Genomic DNA, 27,604 nt, shown 5'->3' with positions numbered 1-27,604 from the left:
GCAGAACTCCACGATATGTTGTTCTTTTGTTTGCACACCAACAGGTGCACGAACAGCCATTAAGTAGGCTGGTGCTAAGAAGTGCACAATAGCTTAACTGCTCAGTTATGCTCTAGAAATCAATGGAATTACCAAGGAGGAAAACAAAATAAACTGAAGTTCATATGAAAAATGAGATCAGTTGTCACTTGCAGGAATGCCTTGTTATAACTTAAAATTATACTTTCATTTTCAGCCATTCTTCCAGTTTATGACTTACTAAAACAATAATCACTTCCTGCTTTGGGACCGAAACTGTTCCTGGTCCTCCTCATTCCAGAAGATTTGTTTGTTTGTTTGTGGTTCTTCTGGAGAGAAAGGAGAAGGGCAGATCAAGGAAATCCATTACTATAATATTTTAAAGTGGTATTCACAATCTTTTTTGCTCTCCAGGCTCTTCAAATACTGAGTTTTCAATTATGGTCTTTCTGGAAGCAGAAGACACTGCTTTCATGAGTGTATTCTTAGGAAAAAAAATGGTTGAGAAAGTATATACTTAGGATTTCAGTTTAAAAAAAAAAAAACAAAACAAAAACCCAACAAACTTTACCACATACAATTTGCACACTATTTTCTTGACAGAAGTACAAAGTGCAACTAGTGAGATAAGTAAATGAGAGCATATAAGAAAACTAGATTAGACTATTTTTAATATTTTAGTATTAAGAATTATTGACATTTGAATACATACTGACAACCTGAATACTCATTTTTCATTTTTCTGAGGGCTATGCTTACCACTAACTTATATAACTTGAAAAGCAAACAGTTTAATACATTAAATCAATTGTGTGCACTAGAAAGCTCATCTCAAATATCCACGCATTTGGAATAGAGACCTGAAATACCAAGGCTATACAGACAGCCCTGTAATGACCTACAGGATGATTCCATGTATAGCAGCTTGTTCAAGTCTCATTGTCTTGGCTTATTTACTTCAAGCCCTTTGGAAGAAATTTACTGCGTGTCTTTACAATAGTCTGTACAATAGGAACTAGATCTCATTCAGAACAACTCTACAAGTAAGTGATAAAATGATCGTTACTGGAAGGTACATCTCAACCATTATGTACTTTTAGGAAAAGTGCTGTATTTTCACAGTTGGGACCAGCAGATTCTACATTAAAAGACTGTTACTGAGCATCAGTGCAGGTACACGTGTACAAATGACCAAAGGGAAGTCTCTCAGTCACCTTTGCAGCTACCTCAGGATGAAAAGCTAGATCCTGACTTCCACTACCTGCCTGCTTCCTAGACCTGACAGGAGCCATCTGGCCCTCTCCAAATCACTTGCAGTTGCTGCCCGCTTGAAGTAAAAGTGAAGAGAAGAGCAAGGGTAAAGGACATGATGTGCAAATGCAGAGGAAAGTCTTGTATCACCACATTTACAACCGAGCAGCTAACTATTATAAACTTCTATTTTCAAAAACATAGCATGTACCAACCATCAGATAAACCATGCAATATCTAAGTGTCTGCTCAGAAAGAGAAATTATTTTGCCAGAGAGCTAGTTACATGGAAATACAAAAATACCCTAACTAAATTATACACTCAGAGCCAAAGGTTAGAATTTTGCCAGCATATCAGATTTCAAATCTTTATTTTTTCAGAAAGCCTGATCCAACTCCTATGAAATTTAGTAGAATTTATTTTAACTGGCTTTGACTCTAGTTCACAAGAAAATCATGGAACCAAGAACACAAGACCAAGACCTTAAACTTTATGTAATAAAAAAAAAAAAAAAATTGCCAATAGCAAATAGCAGTGTAACATTCTTCACTACTCATTCAAAATGCCTGTGCATTTTGATGTTTGAGCACATTTTCCAGGCAAAAGCAAGCACATAAAAATTACAAATAACTACTTTAATGAAAATACCAAAAGGCACCACAGATAGAAGAAAATGTTCGTTATTCATTAGTTTATTTTCTACAGTGAGTTAGAATAAACACACACAATAGTAATTTCTGCCCATTACTGCAGTAAAATTTGTTTTTCTTCTTCTAATTCTCTTGAAATAAATATCTAGTCAAATAATGGAAGCTCTGATCCTGATTTGTTTCCAGATATTTTCTCCATGTTGTCAATTATTGACAGATACCTGAAACTGCCTAGTTAGTTTTGCATTTTCTAGAAGTAACTACAGCATAACTGATCCCCTGTATATTACCATATATTTTTAGTGAAGCAATGTAACTATCTTCCCCTATAAACATACTAACAAACACTGAAAGCCATAACAAAACACAGGTAGCAGAGCCCTGGAGCACTCTGCTACAACAGATCTGGTAACACCTTGTCTCTTGAGCCCAAGGGACATGGGAGTTGCAGTGGGGATTAGTAAGAGAAATAAACAGTGGTTATTATAAATGTTCAAAGATTAAGGTAGTGAGCACTCTTTCATCGTGTATAGTCTATTACTGAACCACCATAATTAATAATGAATTCACCTGTAATGCTCTTCAATCATATTTTAAGATGTTTCAAAAAAGTAAGAATAAGTCAGTCTCTTTGATTTAAATCAACGTCTTGTCCAAGTCAGTAGGCAGCCTATTCCCTGTCAAATGCAACATACTTTGAGATTGCACATTTAGATATACAGTTCATATGCAGGCTGAAATATCTTTTTTAAAACCGTACTTCATTCAAATGAGAAAAATTACTAGAGGTAGTCACATGCTGCAAAAGCTTGAATGATTGTAAAGAATATAGAATGTCATAGGGCAAGATTCTGTCATTCATTTCTTCACACAACTGATCATTTTTTATTTTAAGGGAAGTACTTGTTGGATAGTATCCTTCCAAAGCCATTTATCCAACCGTTCGTGCAAGCTGAAATACCAAAAAAAGAGCTGTAAACACTAATCTACAAATACGTAACAAATGCAAAAGTTTTTGTTACTGGACACTACTTCAATGCCAGGATACCCAGCATTCCCAGCTCAAAACCCAGAAACTTCACTAACCTTCATGCAAAGGACCGAGCAGTTTAAAGACACCACAACATGTGTGAAAAGAGGTGCTAGGAAACATTTACACCAGTGCTGCTGAAGTGCTAAAGCAGAAACCTGTAGTACTGTTCAAAATTGCAAACATTTGCCATTATAATTCTACATGTCAAAGATAGACAGACTGATAGGTATCTCAATACACATAATTTTATACATACCAAGGCAGATGGAACTAATGACTTTAACTTGTTGAAAACTACACTAGTCTGAGTTATATATGTATGCAGTAATAAACCCTAACAGTTGTTAGTTTATTTGTACTTTCAGTATCAACCAAGACATTTATGTAGCTATTATTTTAGCTCTAAGAAAATGTGAAATTAAATGAGGTAAACTAACCTTAGGTAATGGATACAAACATAAAACCATTGTTTGAAACGTGAACTTCAGAAATAATAATGCCACTTAAGCTTAAGTGCAGTATTCCTTACAGGATCTAAATGGTGTAACAGTTTACCTGTCCAAAACTTGAACTGGTCTACCCCTTATCTGTCAGATTTGGGAACAGCCAAGATATCTATCTAGAGGACAAACCCAAAAGCACTATTTTCACAGCCTGAATGCTTTACCAGCCATATGCTCCAAAGTTTCTTTTCGAATTTGACTTCCACTTTGGAGAAAGAAAAGAAAGTCATTAACGTTTATACATACAACATTATGGAGATAAGATAAATTTTTCATTTTAACTTTCAGGAAAAAAACGTTAACTTTTCAGATGCACTTTATGTTTTTTCTTGAACGTTTAGAGTGACCATTGGTAAATTACTATGATAGCAATTCTATATTCACTTATTTTCTTATTAATACAACATTCCAGTTTTTGCAACTGGCACTTCAATAACTGTTTTTGCTTATTAAATATTTTGAATTGAGATACTCTTTAATGAATCAGAATAAAAAAGTGGTTAGAAAATAGAAGATTCACTTTTTAATCGTAACTGTAACTAGCCATAACTTCCATTAAAACTGACATATAGCGTAATAAAAAGTACATTGAGACCAAGTTACAGATGTTGCAGCAATGCTGTAACTTTCACTAGATTAAAGTTTCAGTCTTCTACAGCTTCGTTTTTCCTCTTTTAATAATATTCACATTTAAATGAAATCTGCCATATTCATCTTTGAGTTCATCTTTTAACTATATCTCATATAGGCAACTATACAACACCATTAAAACAATAACAACTGCAGAACTTCCTTATTTTCCCTTCACCTGCAGTATTCAAAACCACATCACAGCCTAACGAGAAATGGAAGTAATTGAAAAACCACACTTCTTTCAGTGCTGGAAATTGAATATAATTGAACAACTAGTTCTACAGGTGTTTCAAGTTTAAAGGATGCTCTGTCTTACAGGTGTGGCCTCACTACTGCAGAAGCGTAAAAATTACATACAACCAGCATTTGTCATCCTATCTATAATCTGACACTAATACCAATACAATCAGACAGAGTCTCTATTCTGTTCCATTATAGGCAAATGTGATGAAACCAATTCCTCCCAAAATACACAGGAACAGATTTCTGGATCTTCAAACAAAAAAACATGAGTTGCATTTATTTCCTCTGTCATAAATTTCCAGTATTGCCTTGCCATTTTCCATTAGCATGGAAAAAACAAATAGTTTAAATCACAATTAACCTACCTAATTGGCTTCATCCTGAACGATAGCTATTTACATACAAGTTTCATCATGAAGCCTTAAATCAGGTAATTCCCATTGTCTTAGTTAGTAAGTACAGAAAGTAAGAAAAAAATTATTTACTAGCATATACTATGTAATGTCTCCCAGAACATTAAAACTCTTATATTTCAAGAGTGCCATATATAAGAAACTACTATATAGAAACTAGATGCTGTTGTACTTCATTTTAGCAGTCTATTAATATTTTCTCAATGAATTGCATTATGAAAAAGTAACAACTAATATTCTAATTTCTGAGACTAACCTATTCAAATCACCATAGCTGGTTCCAGCTTGACATTGCTTCTAAACCACAAGTTATCAACTCACAATACTAATGTTTTGTGAAAATATATTACACACTCCCATCTCTCCTATTCTCATATGAAAACATAATCCCAAATCACCATATCATAATACTCTGCACAGGAACCATTTGTGATACCATCATCAGGGATTGCAGCATCAGATAAGAAAAAAGCAACAGACTAATCCTAGCAAGGATTTTATTTTCCTGCAAATATTCTTTATTATAAAACACACTTTAGAAATGCCCAAACTATATTCTCCCCACTTTTTCTTTTTTTCTCCCCAAACTTCTCCAGAAAGCATTAGATGTTCTTCCACTTCACAGTACTTGTAATGGTGCTTCTGTGAAAAGCCCAAGTGTCAGCATGTTACTGTACTGGAGTTTTTTCTTCTTTTTAAAAAAGACGACAGTAAAGAAAAAAAGACTACTTGTCCTTTGTACTGTCTTTATACAAAACTTCATCTTTTATCAGTGCACGTAAATATGGCTCTTGGAAAATATACCACTGAACAGCTTATAACAGGTAGATAAACGTCTTCCATTTTTTACCTTCCAGACTGTCTCATTTAGAATTTTACATTTTTGTATCGTGAAAAAGTGGTGGAAAAAATATTCTTGTTCAAGCTACATAAAACTATACTGCAAAACCAACTGTTGTTGGTAGCTCGTAGAAGTTCCTAAGAAATTAGATAAATGGTCTCCTATTTCTACCCCTTTATATATCCACCATCAACTCAGAGCATGTCTAGGAACTGTGAGGAAAACCTTGGGTCATTTTAAGAAAACATCTAAATGCCAAATCAGGTAAATAATTCTGACATTTCCTAAATTCTGTAGGGGTTTTTGTGTGTGTGTGTGTGTGTGTGTTTTAAATACAAACTCCTATTAAATCTCATTTCCTAAAAAGAAATAAAAAAATTACAAAGCAACGCATTACCAATTTTTCCAACAGCCCAATAGTACTAGAGCTTAAGAGGTAGAAAGCAATCATCCCAGACAAGGGTCATGAGCTCGTAGTATCACAAGATGAGTTAGGGAAGATAGAAGCCAACTTCCTCCTCCCCCTCATCAAAAGATGGGAAACTTCCGCTGTATTTGTTCAGTTTCCTGTGTTTAAAAAGGAAAAGGGGAAACCGGCACAATTTCAAAAATTTCAGAACAGGAAGGTCTTCAGAAAAACCAAACTGTTTGTTCCCCATCACCACTACTCCTGAGTTCCAAAAAGAACTTGTGTATCATCCTGGCTACAGCATATGTTACTCCTTGCTCTTTTGACAGTGGCATAGGTGCCATTCATGTTTAGTTATCATTCTGACATGCTGTCAAATTAACCTGAAGAATGCAAATAAAAGGATAGAGAAAGGGAAAGACAATTTTAACTACCTAAAATGCAGACAAATCAGAATGTTACAATGGGACGAAGGGAAGGCGCTTCTCTAACTATAGGGCCTTGACTTTGCCAAATTGCAGTAGTCTGCTACAGCCAAAAGTAGTTCTGGAAATAAAAAAAAGTCTGAAATTACCATAATGGAAGAGGTAAGTAAAGAACTGCTAGCAGCTTTTCTACTAGGTTAAATGTAAGACAACTTACCTCTGTCCACAACCATAAATAATTAAAGCAAAACCCCAGAACAAGAATCCTTATCCTTTTAATTTTGAGTAATTATAAAAATTGTCCCTCAAATAAGTGCTTCTGACATTTTTGGAACAAAGGAAAACTATTCTTGGTTAAAATAGATTATTTTAACTGTAGATAAATGAATTGTTCCAAATTTTCCCAGAGTTTAAGGGTTTTCTTTAAAAGCCAATGAGAATATTTTCCCTCCAACCCATATTACAAAGAACATCACAGTAAGAGCCACTCTTACCAAAATTGTACTACCATAAAATTCTATTATGCTAACCATAATCTGCAAATAATAATAAATTTAAATATACAATTCACTTCAGAGATGTTTTTATTATTGCAACACAATGCGTATCTTTAAAATATTTTTACTTTCTACAAATATTATTTGATCTGAAAAGTACATGTTGTAAAATCTTATTACATATTTAATGTTTTCTTGTAAATGCATATTCAGAACTATTTCTTTACCAGAATTAAATCTTTTTTATATAGTGTATATTCGGTATGTAGAGTAGTTCTCAAATGTACAATAGCAACGTAAGAACATGCTGGATTAATCAAATTACTACTAGGTAGATTTATTAGACCACACACCTTACATTAAATGCAACACACTGAAAACTTCTTCTGAAACCAGGGAACTCTGGTACCATTCACTGTCCCACTCAGAGAACATCCCTAATTTAAAAATCTATGAGAAGTAGCATTATTCACCTGCTTGAGACAAAGGCAAACGCACACACTACTAGTCTTTAAGTGACAGGTAAAACATCACTACATAGAAGCTTAATTATAATTCCTCCCTACTCTTCCATACAAGTGATATGCAGACATCATCAGCTTTATACTAGCTATAAATTTGACACTTCTACTGTCCTTATGGTGTCTGATTAAAAGGTAAAAATACTAAAGTAACCTCTTCACTATTTCTGCAGGAAGGCAACTGATTCATTGTGTTCATGAGCAACATATAGTATTAAAATCAGGCCAACAGTTAGAGTGAGCCACTCAACTACAGGTAAAGTAACTTACTTATTTTTGAGATCACTATGTAAGGTAAAGCCTAAAACTGATTGATCTTAATGTTGTAGTAAATCAATCATTTTTAGAATGGTAAAAGAAAAGTAGATTTGCTTACCTTTTTGTATGTATAAGAGTACTGCTTACTCCAGTGCTGAAATAAGGGACTAAATACATGAAGACTAGTACCTCTAGGAAAAGCTTACAAACAGGTAAAAAAACCCTACGTAATCAGGGCGGCCTCAAACATACATAAAAATGCAGAAGCAAGAGATTGAGAAGGACAAGCTTGAGGAAGGTTAGAGGATTTGGTGATAACCGTATCACTGATTAATCAGGACATTAGCATTTAGGTTTTATCTACACAAAAATACAACTACTACTGTGAACAAAGGAAGTTCCTAATTATAGTCTAAACTTCCAAAACACTTTAACATAAGGAGACAGGAGATATTAAAACTTCCTATTCCAAGCTGAGAAACTGCTCCTTTGTGAGAAAAGTTTCTTGGATCCATACTTCTAAGATAGAGGCTCACAGACACAAAACACCTAGCGACAGCTAGTCCACAGTGAAGTTCTTCCATTGCTAAAGTAGTCTTCCACTGCCATAATTTCCTTTTCAGTAAAGAACTTTAAAAAAAAAACTTTAATTAAATCAAATTTCTTAGGAATGAAATATTACACTTGCTATACAACTGCAAAACACAACTCCAACAATCCATTGTTAAGTCAACAAACATTTGTTATAAATAACATTTTGTTAAATTGAAAACAAGCCCACAACCTTCAGGGTGAGATCTACAGTACATGAAAATAAACATCCTTTCAACCAAACACCTTTTGTAAGGTGTTCTTACCAAAAATTCTTGCCAACCATAGGGAAGGTCAATTTCACACACTGCATTGCATTACTGAATATGAATATGTAGTATTTTCTAAGATTAAGAAACATCTGTTTTACCATAAGAGTCAGAAACAGTTGTGGTAGCAGTTCTCAAACTTTTAGTTAGGTAACTGTATCAGTTCAGACTCAGGACTGTTTCTCCATCGATAACCTCCCAATTACAGGTCAAAGTATATGCAACTGGAAATGGAATATAGTGCGACTCCACCCATAGACTGCATTTCAACCTTGATTATTAATAAAAGAAGGGTGCTACAGAGAATATCCCAAGAGGCAGTTGACAGCCAAGAACCAGTTTTAAAGTTCTGAAGCACTAATATAGTACATAAAAAGTGGTGGAAGATCAACCACTTGCTCAAAAAGATGCCACTTGCTCAATAATGTGTTATTGAGAAAAAGCATACCTATTTTTTTTAGACAAAGGTTAAGAGGGAAAAATCAGTCCTACAGATGATCTCATTTCACACTTAGATCAACATTTATTTCTCTCTCTTTTGTTTGTTTGTTTATGTTGGAGTCTGTATCTTCTTTGACTCCTCAATTAACATCCACATTAACATTTGAACATGAGTGCACAGAAAGATGCATGAAGATTGAGACATAAAGGGGAAAAAAGGTAAGGCAACAATGTCAGTCACACCCAGCAAGTAAGTACTGTTGTTCATTGGCATGATCTTGCAGAAACATACTTCCATGGGATTTCCTTCTTCTAAGGGAAGATGTTCTTGCCTTATGTAGCAGGAGCTGGATTATTGCCAGGCACCACAGTTGTGGTCTCTGAACTGATCAGCACTTAAAATTTAAGAGAGGTCCACAACAGCAATACGTTACACTTAAAAGTAAAAAGAATGAACAGAAACTCTAACTGGTACATTCTCTGACACACTTTTTTCTTTTTTTAAATACCATTTGAATGGTTTTAAAAAAAAAAAAAAAAAACACACACCAAAACCCAACTTGGTTATAAGGAAATAAATAAAAAACATTACATAAACAATGCCTCAAATATCCTACTAGATGGCTCCTGGAATTTAACATCTTTTTAGGCATTTCAGTTCCCACTGTAAGAGATATCAACCTATCAAGGATTTGAGCCTTGGCAGAATCTAATTTGTTTTCAAATGCCTCTCCATTCCCTCTCTGACAAAAGGCCCAAATCTGTACTAAGGATTGTCTTGTTCCCTTACTGATTGTATGTTCCAAAATTTCCTAACCATGAAGCACTTTCTTACACTCTATTTTCAACCTTAACTGTCAATTTTATATTGCTCATAATCAGCCATACATCTCCTGTGTCATTATTATTAACTCCATGCTATTTGTACTCTTTTCACCAAATATCCTCATGGCACTATAATAATTTTATTTGATTATGTGTCTTGATTACACAAGAATTTCTCATGGTCAAGGGAAATGTTTTCAAGCATAATACAGTCTCTTCTGCATTCACTCTACTCCACAAATCTACCTGTCTCAACAATTGTAACTTTTGGTATCATCCTTTGATGAACTCTGCCATTTTACTTTCCATACTACATTAATGTCTACTGTTGCCTCCTTGATCATCAATGCATAATATTCCCTCAATTATGCTTTTTGCATACGAAATCTATATACACATAAACATTCTACATGACAACCTGTGACTACGAAAGCTCTCCTGTTCTAGGACCACTCCTGGCAAAACGTCCCTACTTGGCTTTCTTTAAAGTACCACAAAAATAACAACCTCTTTCATCATCTTGTACTTTCATTTTAAAACTCACTAAGATCCTCTGATGTTTCTGTCTCTTCCTCATTTAGTATCCACATACATACTACTCTGAGACCTTCTGAAGTTTTTACTAATTTGATCATTCTCATTAAATTGCTGTTCCATTTTAAGCACTAGCCAAAAGCCCTATTTATCTCCATCTGTAAATAACTTCCAAGAAGACAACACAACTGTTAAGCCCTGAAAATTACCTAAGTGACAAGATTTGATCTACTGTAGTAAAAACTAGTTGGGGGGGAGGGAGGGGGAGATATCAAGAATGAATACTTGCCTAAATGTGTGGAGTCTTTTCCTCTATATTCTCTGTGTTGTTCTTCCTGCTTAGTCTATAATGGGACTTCCCTGGGTATGTGTGACAATCTTCACAAATTTAAAAGGTTGGCAAACAAAAAACCCCACTCTTTTCAGAAAATTAACCATAAGGTAATATGAATAACTTATCGAACTTGATCTATTAAAAATAAACAAATAAATAAACCAACAACAGAACTAGGCAATTCAAGACTACAATCTGCTAGCTCGTCTCTCTGCAGCTAATGTAGTCAGTGGAACCCTGATGCAGGTCTCCATGAAAGCAGATCTTTACAATTAAAAAAAACCAAAACAAACACCAAAAAAAACCCCAAAACAAGCCCTCACCATCACTAAAATCCTAAAAGCAGAGCTCATATCACTACTGGGGGCCAACACCAGCAGCACAGCAGCCACTCAAGTGGACAGCACGACTGTCTGCTTGAAAAAGGATACCACAAGCTGCTATGTAAGATAACAGCAATAATTTCTGATGTACATAGGCAAGAAAGAATGATGACCTATGCTCTTTTTCCACCCTCCTCTATGCACTGAGGCAGGGCAAGAGGTAGAGAAAGGAGATATGTACCCATTTTAAATACTGTGTTGGTTTTATTCTCTGGAGACATCAGTGTGGCTGACAACTCAAAAGAGTGGCAATAAGCACTACTGCTAAACACAAAGTTACATTATCTTTTAGTAAAAAAAAAAAAAAAAAAAAAATTATTTAATAGCAAAAATCATTCCAATCACAGCAGAAACAGAAACTGTGTAGCTGTATGATAGTATCTGTGTAACATGGTAGAAAATGCAGAGTTGCATGAAAAATATAGTTTGCCCACATCTTTGACTAATTCACCTGCCCTCTGCCCACTAACTGTTTTGATCAGAACAACTTACATTCCATAACTTGGAGCAGTTTTAAACAACAGCCATTTTATACACTCTGCTTAGAGCAGGCTGCATTTAAAAGTTCTCCTTCCAAACTACACAAGCCTAAGGCCCAGGACAAGCAACAGTTTCACATCACATATGATCAAGAACTGTCAAAAAGAAACAGTACTTAGCACCTACTTCCACCCGTAAGAGCCAAACTTGGTCTCTAAATCTTTGTGTTTGTAGGTATAAAAAAATTTTCTTAGAATTTTTGAAAGTTTGCTCCATTAAATCTTTTCCTCTCTTGCTGAAAATTCATTCTTAACATATATGTAATATTAGACGTGGGACAGAAAGTCCACGCAACCTAGCCCAAACTTAAGCTGACATCCAGTCTTGTATATGCTATATATATACATGTATAATAAAATTTACGCATTTCTTATATAATCAACATACAGAATATTCATAAACATTACTAATTTTCTCAAAGTGACAACAGCATTTGAAGAAACCCTTACTGTTCCACAACTGTAACCTTCTTAGCTTTCTTAAGTGCAGCAATGCCCATGAAGAAATATTTTCCAAGATGAGATCTTTCTCCCTGCAAGCTCTTTAAGGAAGAGATAAAATCCTTTATTTGATTATATGCAATTTTATGCCTTTATGATACTTTAATCTAAGTATAAAAGTAACAGTAATTGTGATGATGACAGATTTTTTAAACCAAAATGAAAATGGTAAATTCAGTGTTAATGAAAAATATAAACTAACAGAACAGAAATTAATTCTGTTCATGCAGCACTGGTAGGGCAAGCAAAGATGCAGAAGAACCATTAGAAGGTTTGTACCAGTAAATCAGAACCTCACTGTAGAAAGCAGATGGTGCAACTCAAGTCAGAGACCACTCAGCACTTTACAAATAATGACAACCTTCACTGAGTAGCGACCCAGCATCTGGGCCCCAAGTCAGTTAATATTCAGTGACCAATTTAAATGAGGGAGTTGGCCATTAAAGACTAACTTATCAGCATTTGATTACATAACCCCTCCTTTTCCTTCTACAGTATCTACCCCATCCACCCTTCCAAACGGTGTTCTCTCCACCAACATTCCCGCCTCCTCACCCAATGCATGAATGCACCCAGCTCACTCTATATTCACATTCCTTTCCTTTGCAATTCTACCTACGCTCAAATGGTCTTCTCTCCCCCTCTCATTAAAATACCTCCAAACACCTTGTCTTCCCTCTTCTTTGGCCTACAGGTGACTGAGAAGCAGCCTGTGTTATTTGGCCCAAGTGGAGGCATAGTTAGCATGTGCCTCCCAGCTGGGTAGCTGACTACTCGGAGTACGAGCGTCTTCTGCCACACCAGCAACTTAGCAGTACACGTGCACCTTAGAGCCTCCAAACTGCACAGCTGGATCAACTGGCTGCCTGGTCAGGAGATGTGCGTCTTCCCGATGAGCAGCTGCCAAGTCAAAAAATATATGAAGTCTCTGAAGCCACAAACCATGGCAAACACATACCATCTTAACAAAAAAAGCCTTGAGGAAAAAGATACAGCCCTGAGAGTCACTTCCACCTGGTGGCCTTCTACAGCAGAATCCTGTACAATGCACCCTTTAAAGTTTCATCTAGTAAGGCAATCAGATCAACAATCCTGTACATTTATATTGTTGCTGTATGTTATATGGTATGTGAACAATCGTATTTGATTGATTATGTTATAGTTATTTATATATAATATATATATATATGTATATAAAATAACTATGATTTATGTTGTGGCTACTTCACTATAACTTTCCACCATTATTTCCACAATATAAAAAAGGTTTTAATCGTATTTATTTTGATGTTGTGAGTGCTCAAGTCAGCAATACTACAGATCACACTATACCAGTGAAATTATAATAAAAATGAGTAAAATCTTTAATAAGTTTCCGAAAACAAGAAATAATGGTAACAGCTTTTTGTTTTCCTTACTTAGTTAGATCACCAGGCAGCCCCCTCCCCCCAAAAAAAAAGCAAGCTTAAATTAATTTACTCATATGAAAAACAAACCCTGTTGCTTTTATAAACTCTTTCAAAAGAAAACAACCACCAAACCTTGAGTCTGCAACTTTTGCTTACATGCAAAGATCTCCTGAGGACAACTAAAGAAACGAACACTCTGTTTACACCTATTTCAGTATCTTAAGTTTTGAATATATCTTTATGGACTTAACTTTTTTAGTTTCTTTCCTTGACAAAGCAGGCACAATTTGCGTTAATATACATGGTCCACATCTTACACATCTGACCTTTACCAGCATACTGAAGGACTAAGACAGGATGCCACCGATTTCAGCCCAGCTCTGAAGAGGGATGGGATTCTCCCTAAGCAGATTTAGAGAGAATTCCACATGGGCAAAAGTCTACAAACACAGCAGACCTACAGAAGCACCAAGTCACCATAAAACAAACAGAGTATTTTTGGTTTCTACCACGCACATAAATTTATGGACAATCATCATTTTAAACTGCATCGCACACAAATACCCATACACAAATATATCAGTACATTTAGGGAAGCTGGGTGTTTGTTCACAGTTACATGCAGAACAGTAGAATATTTTTAAGTCACCTTTTTCTTTGATCTTACTTAAGAAGCACTTGCTTCAACAGCTGGACTAACTGTTTAAAATACAATTAAACTGCTTATTAGGAGAATGAAAGCTACTACAGAAAAATGGTATTTGCGTACTGGTAATATAAAAATCTAAGTAGAAAAAAAATCTTGTATTCATCTGTGACAAAAAACACCTTTCTAGGAATGTAACTGTATTTCAGTAATAACAGCATATTGACTATAGGACATACTAATGAAACAATACTGAATGTGATGAAGTCATTGTCACCAAGTATTGTATTTTGATTTTCTAACCTTTTACACTTTTACTATGACTCCATATGCATTGACTAACGTAACATCTTCCTAATAAATAACTTCATGTTATATAAACAGAGAAGCATGTGGCGTTAAACAGGATAACAAGTTTAGCTAAGTCTGAAGGAAATAAAGTATTTCGAAGCATTTGAAAAAAAATGCTTACTAAAGGTATTCCAAGCTGTACAGTAGTTAAGGCCCTGTATATTCTTCAAATCCAATTAAACACAGTAATTCACTACAGGGGTCAGCCTTTGCACATAATTGTGCTCAGAAACAAAATTTTCACTAAAAAAAAAAATTTATTTCTATACCTTAGAGTTACAAAAATCACCTTGAAAGAACAAGCAAAATGCACACCAATGCTGCAATGCCTGACTGGGTCTGCAGAGTACCTGAAAGCACATTTTTCAGGTGTGTGAAATACCCTTTAGATATTCCTCTGGATCCTGTGAATTCTGCATGGCCACAGCTGCAGATTTTTTTCAGGTACCATGGAATCTATTATCATTTTGCTGTAAAATTCAGTATTTTACTGTTGCTAGGCACCTGACATTTAGTGCTTTGTCCTCTTGCCCTTTTACCTGCATATACCTTTTCTTTCCTTCAATTTTCTTTACAATTAGGAATTCATTTGATTACAGTAAATATTCCATGTGCAGTCAATGGGCAGACATCAAGGGGTCAAGGAACAGGAGATGAATTCCAGCTTGTAGTCAAAGATTGAGAAGATGATGATTAGCAGAGAACGAGACACAAAAAAAACTGTGAGCTAGGCAGCCAGGGTAAGCAGTATTGCAACAGTGAATCCCCCTCAGCCCACAAGCGAAGGAAAGAATTTCTGAATTGGCCCACATGGGTAACACCATGGAAGCCAAGATAGCAGGGAAAGGATGCCCAGAAAACACACTCAAAACCTCCTTAGAAATAACTATCATTGAGATTAATCAATTACCACGGTGAATGATGAGTCAGAACTATGTGTATATATATGAGGGGAAAAAGGTATCTCACAGTGATACAACAGATTAATACCGCCATGGAATTTATTCCCATTTACCACACAGAGCACAAGGCTCTATTATGAAGAATATTCTCTAGAGACAAAGTTAAGGTTGAGCATTCATACTTAAATGAGGTCATTCCTGATTTTTTCAGGTATTTACTGTGCAACCATAGCATTATATGAACATACACTGTTGGAAATGTGAATTTTCCTAGGTTTTCATAGATGGTACTGGGGAGAGAAAAGTGTCCAAGAAACAGCTCTGTAATCTCCAGTGTTTCAAAGCTCTACTATCTTCCCCAAAATTACAGAGGACATATGTGAATTCTGTAACATGGCACTGTTTACCTGCCATTGCCTGGATTCTACATAATTTATTCGAGGTCACTATAACCCAGATACTCCTGAGCAAAATAACCATGTAAGGGAAGAACTGTTCCTAAGTTTATTTCCACAAGTTTTCTTTTAATACAAATATACTTTTAAAAAAAAACAAACTAAACCCCTCACACAGTTCTACACCTATCCTATGCCATAATTATTGTTAACATTCTCAGAACATGCTAGATTTACCCCCAAAGTAAACTATTTTCATTTAGCTTAATTAAGCCCCTGGGCTGTATCCCAAATGAAGTTACCCCAACACATTATGTCCCAGTAATACACGTTGTTATAGCACTTCTCCAAAGAACTGTAACAGAGCTACTCAAAGTTAGTCATATGATTTCGTGATTTACAGAGCTGAGAATCTCTACACGTGGATTATCATGGAAGCATAGCAACCTTTGTACTGGGAGGCAGAGGCCAACCAGCAGACGTCACAGCACGTAACAATGGAGAAATGCATGCAGCCATAAGTGTGACCCATCTAAAGTTCAGCAAACAAACATATGAAAAGTCCAGCAAACATTGTGAGAGAAAAGGTCTCTCTGAATCAGAATGATTGCCTTACTTTACAGGATTTTATGTATTTTAGGCAGCTATGGATTGACAAGTAACACTGTAAATTATTCTAAAAGACTACTAATCGGAACAGTTGCTCCTCCCACACCAATAAAAAAGGAAAATAGTATGAACACAGTTCACTCTTGCAGACAAACATGCTCCAGTGCATCATTCAGCAGAACTCCACTCTATTATAATAGTATGCAATCCCTCTTGCAGCATAGCTGGCTTGCTACAATTTATCTGGAGTTAAAATAATGCATGCACATTCAGTTTAAAGATAGGAAAAAAAAGTAGAGAACTCAGTGTCACTACCTTGTTGCCGAAAATCCAATTCGGGTCTGCTTAGACTTGAACTTGTTGCTCCAAGGAGACTGTATTTTAGATCTGATACCTAGCACGCTAATCTAGTACCTCAGGCAAAGCCTAAGCTCACTATTCTGGGTACCATCTTGCTGTTTTATTATCCTTCCTTAAGATAAGCTTCTTTCTTTCAACCGTTCCAATATTTCTCTGCCTAGGTATCCCAAGTTTATTTATTCCCTAAGGAATAAAGATTGTTCTTCCTCTCATCTATGCTATATTTTCTGCTTCTCAACACTGCAGAGGGCAAACAAGCTTATGAATAGTTTTATTTTCCTTATATATTCCTAATTTATATTCATTTTCAAATATTTAAGATATGACATAGAAGCATGAAGAGACACAATCCCTGCATTAAAGAGCTTACAGTCTCACACTTCTCTGTGAGATAGGTAAACAAACATCAGTATACCTACCTTATAAATATGAATAAAAAGATGGCAAATGATTTAACTAAGGCCATGGAATAAATATGTATCTCACTGATAACCAGAAACAAGATCATGTGATGGGATCTCTGGCCTATACCCAATTCCCTCTGTGAACTATGTATCTTCTAATAATGTGGACTGGTACTACAGTTACTCCAAGTAGTCCCATTTAAACTGCAAGACACCACTCTGACACTCTGAACAAGCATTTTAAAACAAAACACAGCAAAACAAAACACAAACAATCCATTCTCGTAATCTGTTACATACTTAGTTTTCAGTTTTCCAATTCACAGAACATAACATTATCCTGTTTTATTTTTCAAACAGTGCTTCCTCAGCTATTGATTAAAGAGGAATTTTAAGATAGTAGTAGATCATAGTAGCCCCCTTTTATGGATGGTTTAACTAACGCTCAGGAAGAAGAAATTTGCCTGTTGGAACTGGGTTCTAGCATTATAAAAAAACCAGGCTTTACTGTATTTGGATTTCATTCCTATTTGACATGCACTCTCCGAGTAACAGTGTGAACCTCTGTGTACCTCTAGTACCTCACCTGTAAAACTTAACAAATTATACTTCTCTATTTCATTACTGGAGAAAGTGGGGAAGGGGTTAGGAAAGACAAAAAGAGTATGGAAGTCTTATCTATTGAGGTTTAACTGCAAATAAACAAAGTAATTAAAGCCTATTAGCTCTAAAATAAAAAAAAAAGTCTGAAACTCCTTTTCTTAGCCCAGGCTTATTCCACTTCACAAGGAAAGAAGCAATACCCTCGCATTCCATATGCATTCTTAATCTTGTTGTAATATGCTTACCGTTTATTCAAACCTAAGACATTACCACAGCTATGAATAATTTTAAAGCATAAATTAATTTTGATACTGTTTCAGTTGAAGATTAGAAAATGGTCTTAACATGTAAACTTTCCACCAATTATTATAAGATTCAGTAGGTCCTAAAAGTCACCACAGTTACTCTAGTGTTGCCAGAAACTTGCTCTTTGTAGGTTATTAGTTCTGACATCTGTCTAGATAAGCTTTCAAGTTAAACAATCAAAATTCTGTATTAAAACTGAAGAACAACATTCACCCCTCCCCGAATAAACCAATATATTTCAGCTTAGCAGCAGTGATTTAGGTAATTTCTAACAAAAAGCTTGCAGAAAAATAATCAGGAAGAGAAAATATGTTAACATTCATCACACTAATTTTTCACTACATTTTTCAGCAGTAAAGAGTTTACCCTCTGAAGGAAAAGCTCAGAAACTTTGATAGAGGCCAAACTCATCTGCACAGTGACTAGTATCACAACATAACTCTAAGAAAGAGCAATTTTAAGGTAGCTATGTTTCCTTTCACCTGCTGCTTGCTCTCCTCAGAAGAGGCCTAATGCAAATTCTGTATTATAAAAGTTCTGTTTTCTTTTGAGCAGATTCCCAGCAACTCTGACAAGACAACATCCATCCAAATAAATAACTTCTATTGAGAGAAATTCTAAGATTTTAACAACCAACATACTTAATTCCCCTAAATAAAGCTTTATAGCATGAACAGTAACTAGTCTTGATTGTGAATGTTGACTGTATGATTACAGTACAACTAAAACAATATTACCCCTCCAACTATGTAAAATTTTCGCTTCAGACTGAAAAGCAAGGCCTCAGACGTCTGACTGAAACACGCATTACAATTCTTATCTTGGGGGGGGCAAATAATTTTAAAAAGAAATCATAAAAATGCCATCCATGTATTTGTTTCCTGTCTTGCCAATGACTGCAGGATCTGTGACAAAATTACGCGCAACAGATTCTGCAGGTGAAGTCTGCAGCGTTGCAATAGAAGTCTGTAGCTATGCAAGATGAAAGCCTTCATTACAGTGTTATTCAAGGATGGACAGAACCTGTAAGGTCATCTGGTCCATTCCTCTGCCAGTCCTGGCTCATTACCTATTGCACATGTATTAGTGTATGTATACATACACTAATGTATTAGTGTATGTATATGTACATACATACATATGTATTAGACCAGGCTAGTTCTGAATGACCCATGGTGTGGGTTTCCCCCCTACTCCGCTTGGCATACTATTCAGAAGGTATACAGGTATATCTTGGGGTTTTTTGTGCTGCTATCTGCTCTGAATTTTCCCCCTTGGTTTCATCTCAACTTACATGTTAACACAGCCTCTTATTTTATTTAAAATTATCTCCCTTTTAAGTATTTAGGCCCTTCAAAATGCTTGTAAGATACCATTTCCCCTTCTCACTCAAAATGTTCATTTAGCCAAGCAAAACATTTATTTCTCAAATCTTTTTTTAAATCAGTTAGTCTCTTCAGCCTTCTTAACATTTTGTTGCTCTTCTCTAAGCTTCTGTTAAGTTGCCCCACCTGTTGCAAAGGCTCTGAAAGTAAAACAGTACTCCAAATACAGTCATACAATCTCATACAAAAACTCATCTCCCACTTGTTCAATGCCTCTGTGGATGCAACCTAAACTCGTTCTGATTTTTACAAAGTCTATATATCATATTGCAAATTGGGGTCTGCTCTTCCTGTCAGAAGCATGCACAAATCCCTTTCATATGAAAGGGAGTTGGGTGCACACAACTGACAGGATTATCAGGCCCATGGTATCACTCCTATCCCTTTTTCAGCAATACTGCTTTCCAGGTTATTCCCTCACAATGAATACCTGTTTTGGATTACTGTCCCTCAACTGTTTTAGCTTGCATTTTCCAAACTAAATCTCATTTGTATTTTCCAACAATGTGCTTAATTTCTTCAGATAACCTTTTCTTTTCTGCCCTGACTTGTGTTTAACTCTTCCCATTACCACTGTCTGCTAATGTCGCAAGTGTACTATTCACCTTCTTGTAAAGTTAATCAATCCAGACACTAAATATGCCTAAAAAGCCTAAACTTGTATTAATACGTGCATATATAAGCACTGATGTTACTCTTTTAGCACCTAAAACTGCTGTGACTCACCAAATCTATTCTTTATACTTTGTTCTATTTTTGTTTATGGTCCTTCAACCAATTTTTCATTCAGATGACTATCCATATACATAAATAATTTGTTAATGAGAGATTGAGATGTATTTGAATTTTAGAAAATATGTAAAATATTACTACAGCTACAACTTTCTCTTCCATCGACTGGGGCCTTGAACCTGCAATCAGATCTGGCAAGCAAGCCAGTCCTGTACTTCTCCATACTCACTGATCTGTGTGCAGATGCTGTTGCAGTATCAGATCCTAATTTTAAACACTGAGCAAGAATAACAAAGAAAACTCTTCTAAAGTAATTTTGCTTGGAAAATTCTAGGCTGCTTATTATTGTTTCCCTAACATTTCTTTCATTATTTTACTAGGAACAGAATCCCTTAAATTTATCTAGTTCTTCAGCTTATGCTCCCCCTCCCCCCCTTTTTTTTTTTTTTTAAAGAAATCAGTACTATTATTCAATTTCTTAGTGGCATCTTGAAGATCAAATGACTTATAAATATCTTCAAATCTTTCAAGAACCCCCTCTATTTGCTGTCAATAACTATTTCATATGGTCCTGATTTTTAACTGCTCACACTTTTTCATCCTACTATATACGGAATTTCAGGAAATTCAGCATAATGACTTGTTTTTATAATAACTTTATGCAACTTCTCATTTATGAACTGACCTCTCTCCTCTCTACTTCACTTCCCCTTACGTCCCCAATATTTACAACAGCAAATTCTTATTCACCTTTAACTAGTATTTACTAATTTCTGCTGCCTTTACCAGAAGCTTACAATTCACACCTGCTTCCCACCTTTCAGAAATTCTCTGCAGAACTGAAACTTAAACTTATTTTACCTTACACTTAGTCCTTTCACATAATCTCTCTTAATGCAGATAAATACCTTTTAAAAGCAAACTGATTTTTAATTTGGTTAGACATACTTCATTTGCACATTTAGTTTACAAGGTCTCTCACTCCCCAAGAATAGATGAAGACCCACAACAGAAATAAATGTATCACTTACGCTCACATGAAAACCAATAGAACCTTATACTAACCCATGAGGTCACATCAGCCCAATTCTTTGTAGGATTGTAACCTGATCAACCATTAACATAAAAACCAGGCTATATTTCATGTTAACTTTCTTTTCACCTACTGTATGTTTACCAACTGACAAAAACGTAAAAGCATGCCACATTACTGATGTTTACATTTATTACCCCATGTTAAAATATTTTCATTAACATTATAAAATAATCTTTGGAGAAGCATTTAGAAAATGTTTTACTAATTCACCTCAGTTGAGATGAAACATCTAATTTGCACTACGTCCAAGGGAATTACACTCTCTGATGCTGTAGAGACTTACAGAACTACATTAACAAGTACAGTCTATCAATGGTTATCGGCACTGTGGCTTTTGACTGCTCACTAAGAACCACAGTGCATAAATTACTTCACCTGTCAGACAGCTCAAAGCAACACAGGCACAAAGTTTGAATGGTTCAGACCTATTATAACTAACTTTTTCCAGTGAAAGAAAAAAGAGGGCAGTGCAAGGGAGAAGGGATAGATAGGATTGTCTATCATGTATTCAAGTGTCACCTATCTTAAAGCCTATCAGAATTATATCAGAAGTTTAAACAATTCACATCTTTAATGAAGTGTAACATACATTCCCAAAGACACCCAGCAAAATTCCACAACAGTCAAAATGAAAAAGTTATCTAAACAAAAAAGACACACCTCACAACTGCCTAGAAAAACCATAACCCGATGACGGTTTTGCAAAACATTCGGTTTGATCAAGCCAACAGGACCACTGACGTCACACAAATAATTCAACTTTCTAAATTATTTACACAGTAATTTTAAGTCAAAATGACAGCATTATTAGAGATAACACAGCAAAATGAGCAAGTGGTCCATGTAGCTTGAGATCTTATCTCAGCAAACATGGTATGCCAGATGTTTCATAGAAAGAAGCAACTTTCGTCACAAACCATCACAAATCCAAACCTGCAAATGTATTCATGTAGGTGCACACCACTGAATCCCTCTGAATTCAACAGGGTCCCATCCGCCATGCAGATCCCTCACTTTACAGGACACACAACATACGATTGGATAAAAATGTATATAAAAGTTGATAGGCCTCAATTTGTTTGGCTTTGTTTGCAAAGTCATTACAATAGTGAGGCCAAGATTATAGTCATACTTGAGACTCAAGAGGAACATTTTTTTTTCCAAGGGTAATTGCTCAGCAGTTCATGAAAATCTAGCCCCATAAGAAACCTCAGGTTATGTTCTTCAACACAAATAAACAAGACCCTTTTTACAAATTTATCATTAAAGCATTTTTTTCTTTTCCTATAACCAAATCCCCCCCCCTAAACCTTCTAGGTTAAAGCTAAACAAACATTAACCTAGCAGAGATACATGTGTATATACTGTCTTATTACTGCACATGTAAGGAGGTGAACTCAGCTGGGAAACAGTTCACATCAAACTTAGATTATGTGAGAAGCAACAGTGACTAAAGCAGTAATTTAGAAAAACCAAAAACAAAAAAACCCACCAAAAAACAAAACAACCACTAAAAACCAATCCGTCCCAAAACCAACAACCTTGACAGTTTATTTCAGAATGGCCTAAGTAAATCACAGGAATTATGATAAAACAGACATTCTTAAAGATTCTTCATTTTAACTGCTTATCAACTTTTTTTCTAAATTCCAAATAAATAACCTTTGTTATTTGTATGTAATCATTTATATATATTTTCAGCAACTGTATTTTAAACAATGTCAATACCAGCATGCTAATAATAAAAATAACACTTTCGTATGTCTGATTCTAAATTAAAAAGTAGTATCTCATTAAAAATTAAGTCATTAGAAGGCTAAATTAACATTAATTGTGTTAACTGTCAAAGCATGTAAATGCCTTGAAAATACAGATAAAAACACAAATGACATACAACCTTCTACTGCAAAAAGTTAGGCCATTTAAACACTTACAAAATATGGAAATAAAAAGGAAAGGGTAAAAAACAAAAAAACTATCATTTTGCAAATTATATGTAAAATCCAGTCAAGTAATAGACTACATGGTCCAACAGAAAAACTCAAAAAGCAAAAAACTGCTTTCTATGATCCGACAAATCTTCAGCAACACTATCTCAATACTATGTAGTAGAGGAGGAGAAAAGAAAAAAAACCAAAAACAAAACAAAAAACCAACCAAACAGAGAAGGACATCCTAAAGTGAGCTTCCCACTTCACTCCTAGGCCTGCTAGCAATCATAAACTTTGCTACAGCTATTAACAATGGTAATTTCTTTTCTTAGTCTGGATCTTAAAGCAATCATATGTCACCACCAAAAAAAGAAAAATTCAGTAACTACAGATATCTGACTAAGGTTTTCCAGACATCATTGTAACTCAATAACTGCTCCACTGTGCTATGAACTCTACAGCTTCAAGCTGGAAGTCAATCTAGGACAACCAATAGAAAGTGCACCTGTACAATTACTGCATTTCCTAATTCAGAAGGCCAAACTAGAGACAGATAAAGCTTGTGTGTACTCAGATCACCAAAACAAAAGTCCAAAAGCCCATACATCTTTTGTACATATTGCACATCTATATTATCATTAATTGCAATGAAAAATATCATTTATACAATTCAGAAACAGAAAATTACATTCCTTAACCAACATACATAAAACTTTATTCTAAATGAAATATAAATATATAGTCTATATACAGCACCTAAAACCACTATACACACAATAATTTTAAAATCTTTCACACAAAGAATAGTCACCAAAAGTTAACAAAAAATATTTTTTCTAAAAAAGTCATCTAGTAACTGAACAGTACCACCAATAATTTAAAATATTCAATATGAACTCCATGCTACATTAAAAAATAATCTGATCACAAAAAATAACCTGTATCATTTCAAGGAATGTAATCTTAGTTTTGAAAACTGCAGAAATCTACTATTTTTCAAGTAACAGAAAAAATATTTAGCTCTTTGTACTCTAAAATAAAAAATAATGTATGCTGCTAGTAACTGATAACAATATAATTTATCCAAAGCAGTCTACCTTCCTGCAGATGCATTTTCATTCAATGTCTGACCCCACTGAGCAGTAAACAAGTTTACATATATCAACACATTTCAGTGCTCCAAAAATTAAGCTAAGTTTCTGTAACTACAATAACCTGATCTCTTAATAACAGTCCTTTAGTACTGTCGTTCTAAAACAATCCATAAAAATGGCTCTGACATATATTGTTTATATACTTGGGATCCCTTCAAAGTTTAAGGCTTGCAGATGTAAAATACAAATAAAATAACTACAAAACAGAATTACCTTTAACTGATCACTGCACTAGACCAGTAAGGAATTACAAGTCCTTTCTGCTTTATTTTATAGCATTTTTAAAGAGTAGGGATATTTTTATTATCGCACACACTGAAAACCAAATATAATCCCACACTCAAAAATACTACTGCAACAGCTTGATAGCACTCACCGCAGGTAATACTGTTTTAAAGCGAAGGCAGCGTTAGAACAACTTCTGGGAAAGTTAAACTCCTCTACAATTTCTCCCCACTGATTCTTCTCTGATACCTGTCAAAAACAACACACAGGCCGAGATACACAACGTACACATAAACATGTCGTTGACGGCGAACATCACAAAGAAACACAAGCTGCCATGAAGCAAATAGATAAATATATAAAAAGAAATAAACACAAATGTATATGGGATTTAGGACTATATATTTTACTGACAGTCGGTAGTATTTCCCCTTCGGGAATAATCCCGCTTCTCACCGGTATTTTACTTTATTTATTTTTTAATGCATACATTATTTTTTTCGGGGAGGACGGGGGGGACGGCCGGAGGGTTTGTATTGTTTTGGGGTTTGTTTGTTTTTGTTTTTACTGCCTGGACAATAACCAATCGGGAGTCCCTCTGTCGCCCCCTTTTAAATCCTAACGCGGTCCGTTAAAAACCCAAAGAAGTTTAAAATAATGCAGGGAAGTCTTGGCGGGGGCGCCCCCTGGCCTCCGGGGCGCGGGGGCGCCGTCCCGGGGGGTCCCCCCAAGACAGATCCACAGACACAGAGAGGCCTTTCTTTTGAGGCCTACATTTCTGTCCCTAGCCTTGAAGCCTAAAGATGGCTATTTGATTACACACCGTCTTGGGTGCCCCTTTTGTTATTTTTCTCCGGGAAGGGCTCGGAGGGCAGCGCCCGGCCCCCCCCGGCTGCGAGGATCGTTTCCTAGCCCATGCTCCGTGCCGATTATCGATGTTAAACATGCCCGCTAATTTTGAGTTGCACTAAAACTGCACTCAGACTCTCTCCTCTCTGTCTCTCCCTCTGTGAGAGAGAGACACACACACAGAGCTGCCACCACAAGCGAAAGAAACTGCCTCTCGCCGACCGAAGCTCTCTGCTCCCTCCTCGCCTTCTCTCGGGGAAGGGGGGCAGGGGCGAGGGGCTCCGGCGGAGGAGGCACGGGCGGGGTGTACGCTGTACCCCCGGATCCCCCTTCATCGCTCCACCGACAAGGCCAAGCCACCAACCTGCCTGCCTGTCTGCTCGCTTCCTTCTTCCACCCCCCACCTTCTCTAACCGGCTTTAAATAGGACGGTTCCCGGCCACCCCGGCTCCCCCCGCCGCCCCCGGGGGTCAGAGGAGACTTTTGGGAAGAGGTTAGTGGGAGGGAAACCCAAATTAAAACTTCCACTCACCTTCCCAAATCCGCCTAAAGTGGTGACTCTGGTGTAGAGAGCGTGAAGATCCAGCTCCTTCCCACCCACCACGGGGATCTTCTTAAAAGGAGACCTGCCAAAGGAGATACACACAAAACACCACAACTTGTCAGCTCTGCCCCCTTTTCTCCCCTCGCTAGGGCTGCCGTGTCCTTCAGGGAAGGGGCTGGAAGTTGGATCTGGTCGGTTTAAAAGCCTCCCCCCCTCCCGTTCCATCTCCCCATTTTCCTCACCCTCTGCTGTGGTGAAACTGCCGCAGCTCGTCCAGGAAAGCGAGTCCCTTTCTCCGCTGGTCTGCGTGGTTTTTACCCGTCGAATTTGCCATTTTTGTATTAAAAAAGGTTCTCGTAAAAAAAAAATCCAATTTAAAAAAAAAAAACGGCCGACAACAACAACAATCCCCGGCTCCTCCTTGTCTTTAAGAGACCCAGGTGCCCGTGCTCGGCCGGGGATCAGCCATGGAGAGGGGCTTGTTTAAAAAAAAGTTTAAAAGGAATAAGGGAGCCCAGAGAGTGTGGTAATTGCGAGTCCTGTCTCCACACAACACACAGGCAAAGAGACAGGGAGGGAGAGGGGCACCTCTCAGTAATTCCTCCTCCCGCTGCTGCTGCCTCTCTCAGCACCACAAACCCAACCGATCCAGCCTGCACATGAGACTCAACATGGTGCTGCTGGATCACACAATGAATTGGGTTACTGTTGTGGTGGGGTGGGGGGGGAGCCGGAGTGAGGTATTGACAGTGTGTGTGTGTGTTACAGCCGCGGCTCCATGCGATCTCCCTCTCCCTCGCTCGCTCCCTCGCTCGCTCTCTCACACACACACACTGTACAGCTACGGCAGCGGCGGCGGCGGCGGTGGCGGCGGCAGCGGGATTCACTTCTCTTCTCTCTCAGACAAAAAGATCTGAGGCCGCCGTGCTTCTGCCTGGACGAGAGCGCAACACAGCGGACCCCGGAGGCCGGTCCCGGTACTGCAGAAGGCAGCTCTAAAGGCAAAAGCCAGCACAGCCCCAGCAAGCAGTTCCTGGCGGGGAACAATAGGCTCCTCTCGCCGCTAAGGGCTCATCTGCAATGTGCCGCAAACTTCACACAAAGCCGGGCGGAAAGAGGCGAGGGAGAAGGAGAAGAGGGGAGGAAAAAAACGGCTACTACCGGTTGTTCCGGGGCTAGGGGCCGGGGAAAGGGCCCTCCCTCGCCAGGCTCGCACCGATCGGCCTCCCTCCGCTGGCTGACGGCGCGGGGGGGGGGGGGGGGGGGGGGAGGGCAGGAAAGGTGGATTTGGAAAGCGGGGCCGAATTTTTTAATTGGACTAAACCTCAACGCCCTGAGTTCAAGGGGAGAGAAAACAACAACTGAAGGGGGCACTGGTGGATTTGGACTTTTGAAAAACTTTCCGAGTCCCCCGGCCTGAGGTGTTTCCAAGGGCAGGAAGTCGCCCCGGATGGCACGGCGGGGGCGGGGTGGGGGCAGCAGGAACCCCTTATTTCGAGACCTGAGGTATTTAAAACTCCCCAAAGGAGAACGCCGAGCGCTTTCCGAAGCAGGGGGTGCCCTGGAGAGGTTTGCCAGTGGGGGCCTGAG

General features: G+C 37.1%; 1 protein-coding gene across 1 annotated transcript in view; it reads right to left on the bottom strand.

Annotated features, from left to right (window-relative positions):
• The window catches only part of ARID2 (AT-rich interaction domain 2), a 109,894-nt gene extending 83,029 nt beyond the window's left edge, over window positions 1-26,865 (bottom strand). The window contains exons 1-3 of the mRNA XM_076331753.1: window positions 26,257-26,865; window positions 26,003-26,096; window positions 24,773-24,870 (exon numbers count right to left, since the gene is read on the bottom strand). Coding sequence (XP_076187868.1) covers window positions 24,773-24,870; window positions 26,003-26,096; window positions 26,257-26,348 — 284 coding nt within the window. The 5' untranslated portion in view covers window positions 26,349-26,865. The remainder of the gene's footprint in view (window positions 1-24,772; window positions 24,871-26,002; window positions 26,097-26,256) is intronic.
• Window positions 26,866-27,604: the final 739 nt, after the last annotated feature.

This window comes from Aptenodytes patagonicus, chromosome 1, assembly GCF_965638725.1.
Source record: "Aptenodytes patagonicus chromosome 1, bAptPat1.pri.cur, whole genome shotgun sequence".
NCBI classification, from domain to species: Eukaryota; Metazoa; Chordata; class Aves; order Sphenisciformes; family Spheniscidae; genus Aptenodytes; species Aptenodytes patagonicus.
Note: the sequence above shows the minus strand (reverse complement) of the source record. Positions and strands in the feature narration are given on the sequence as shown.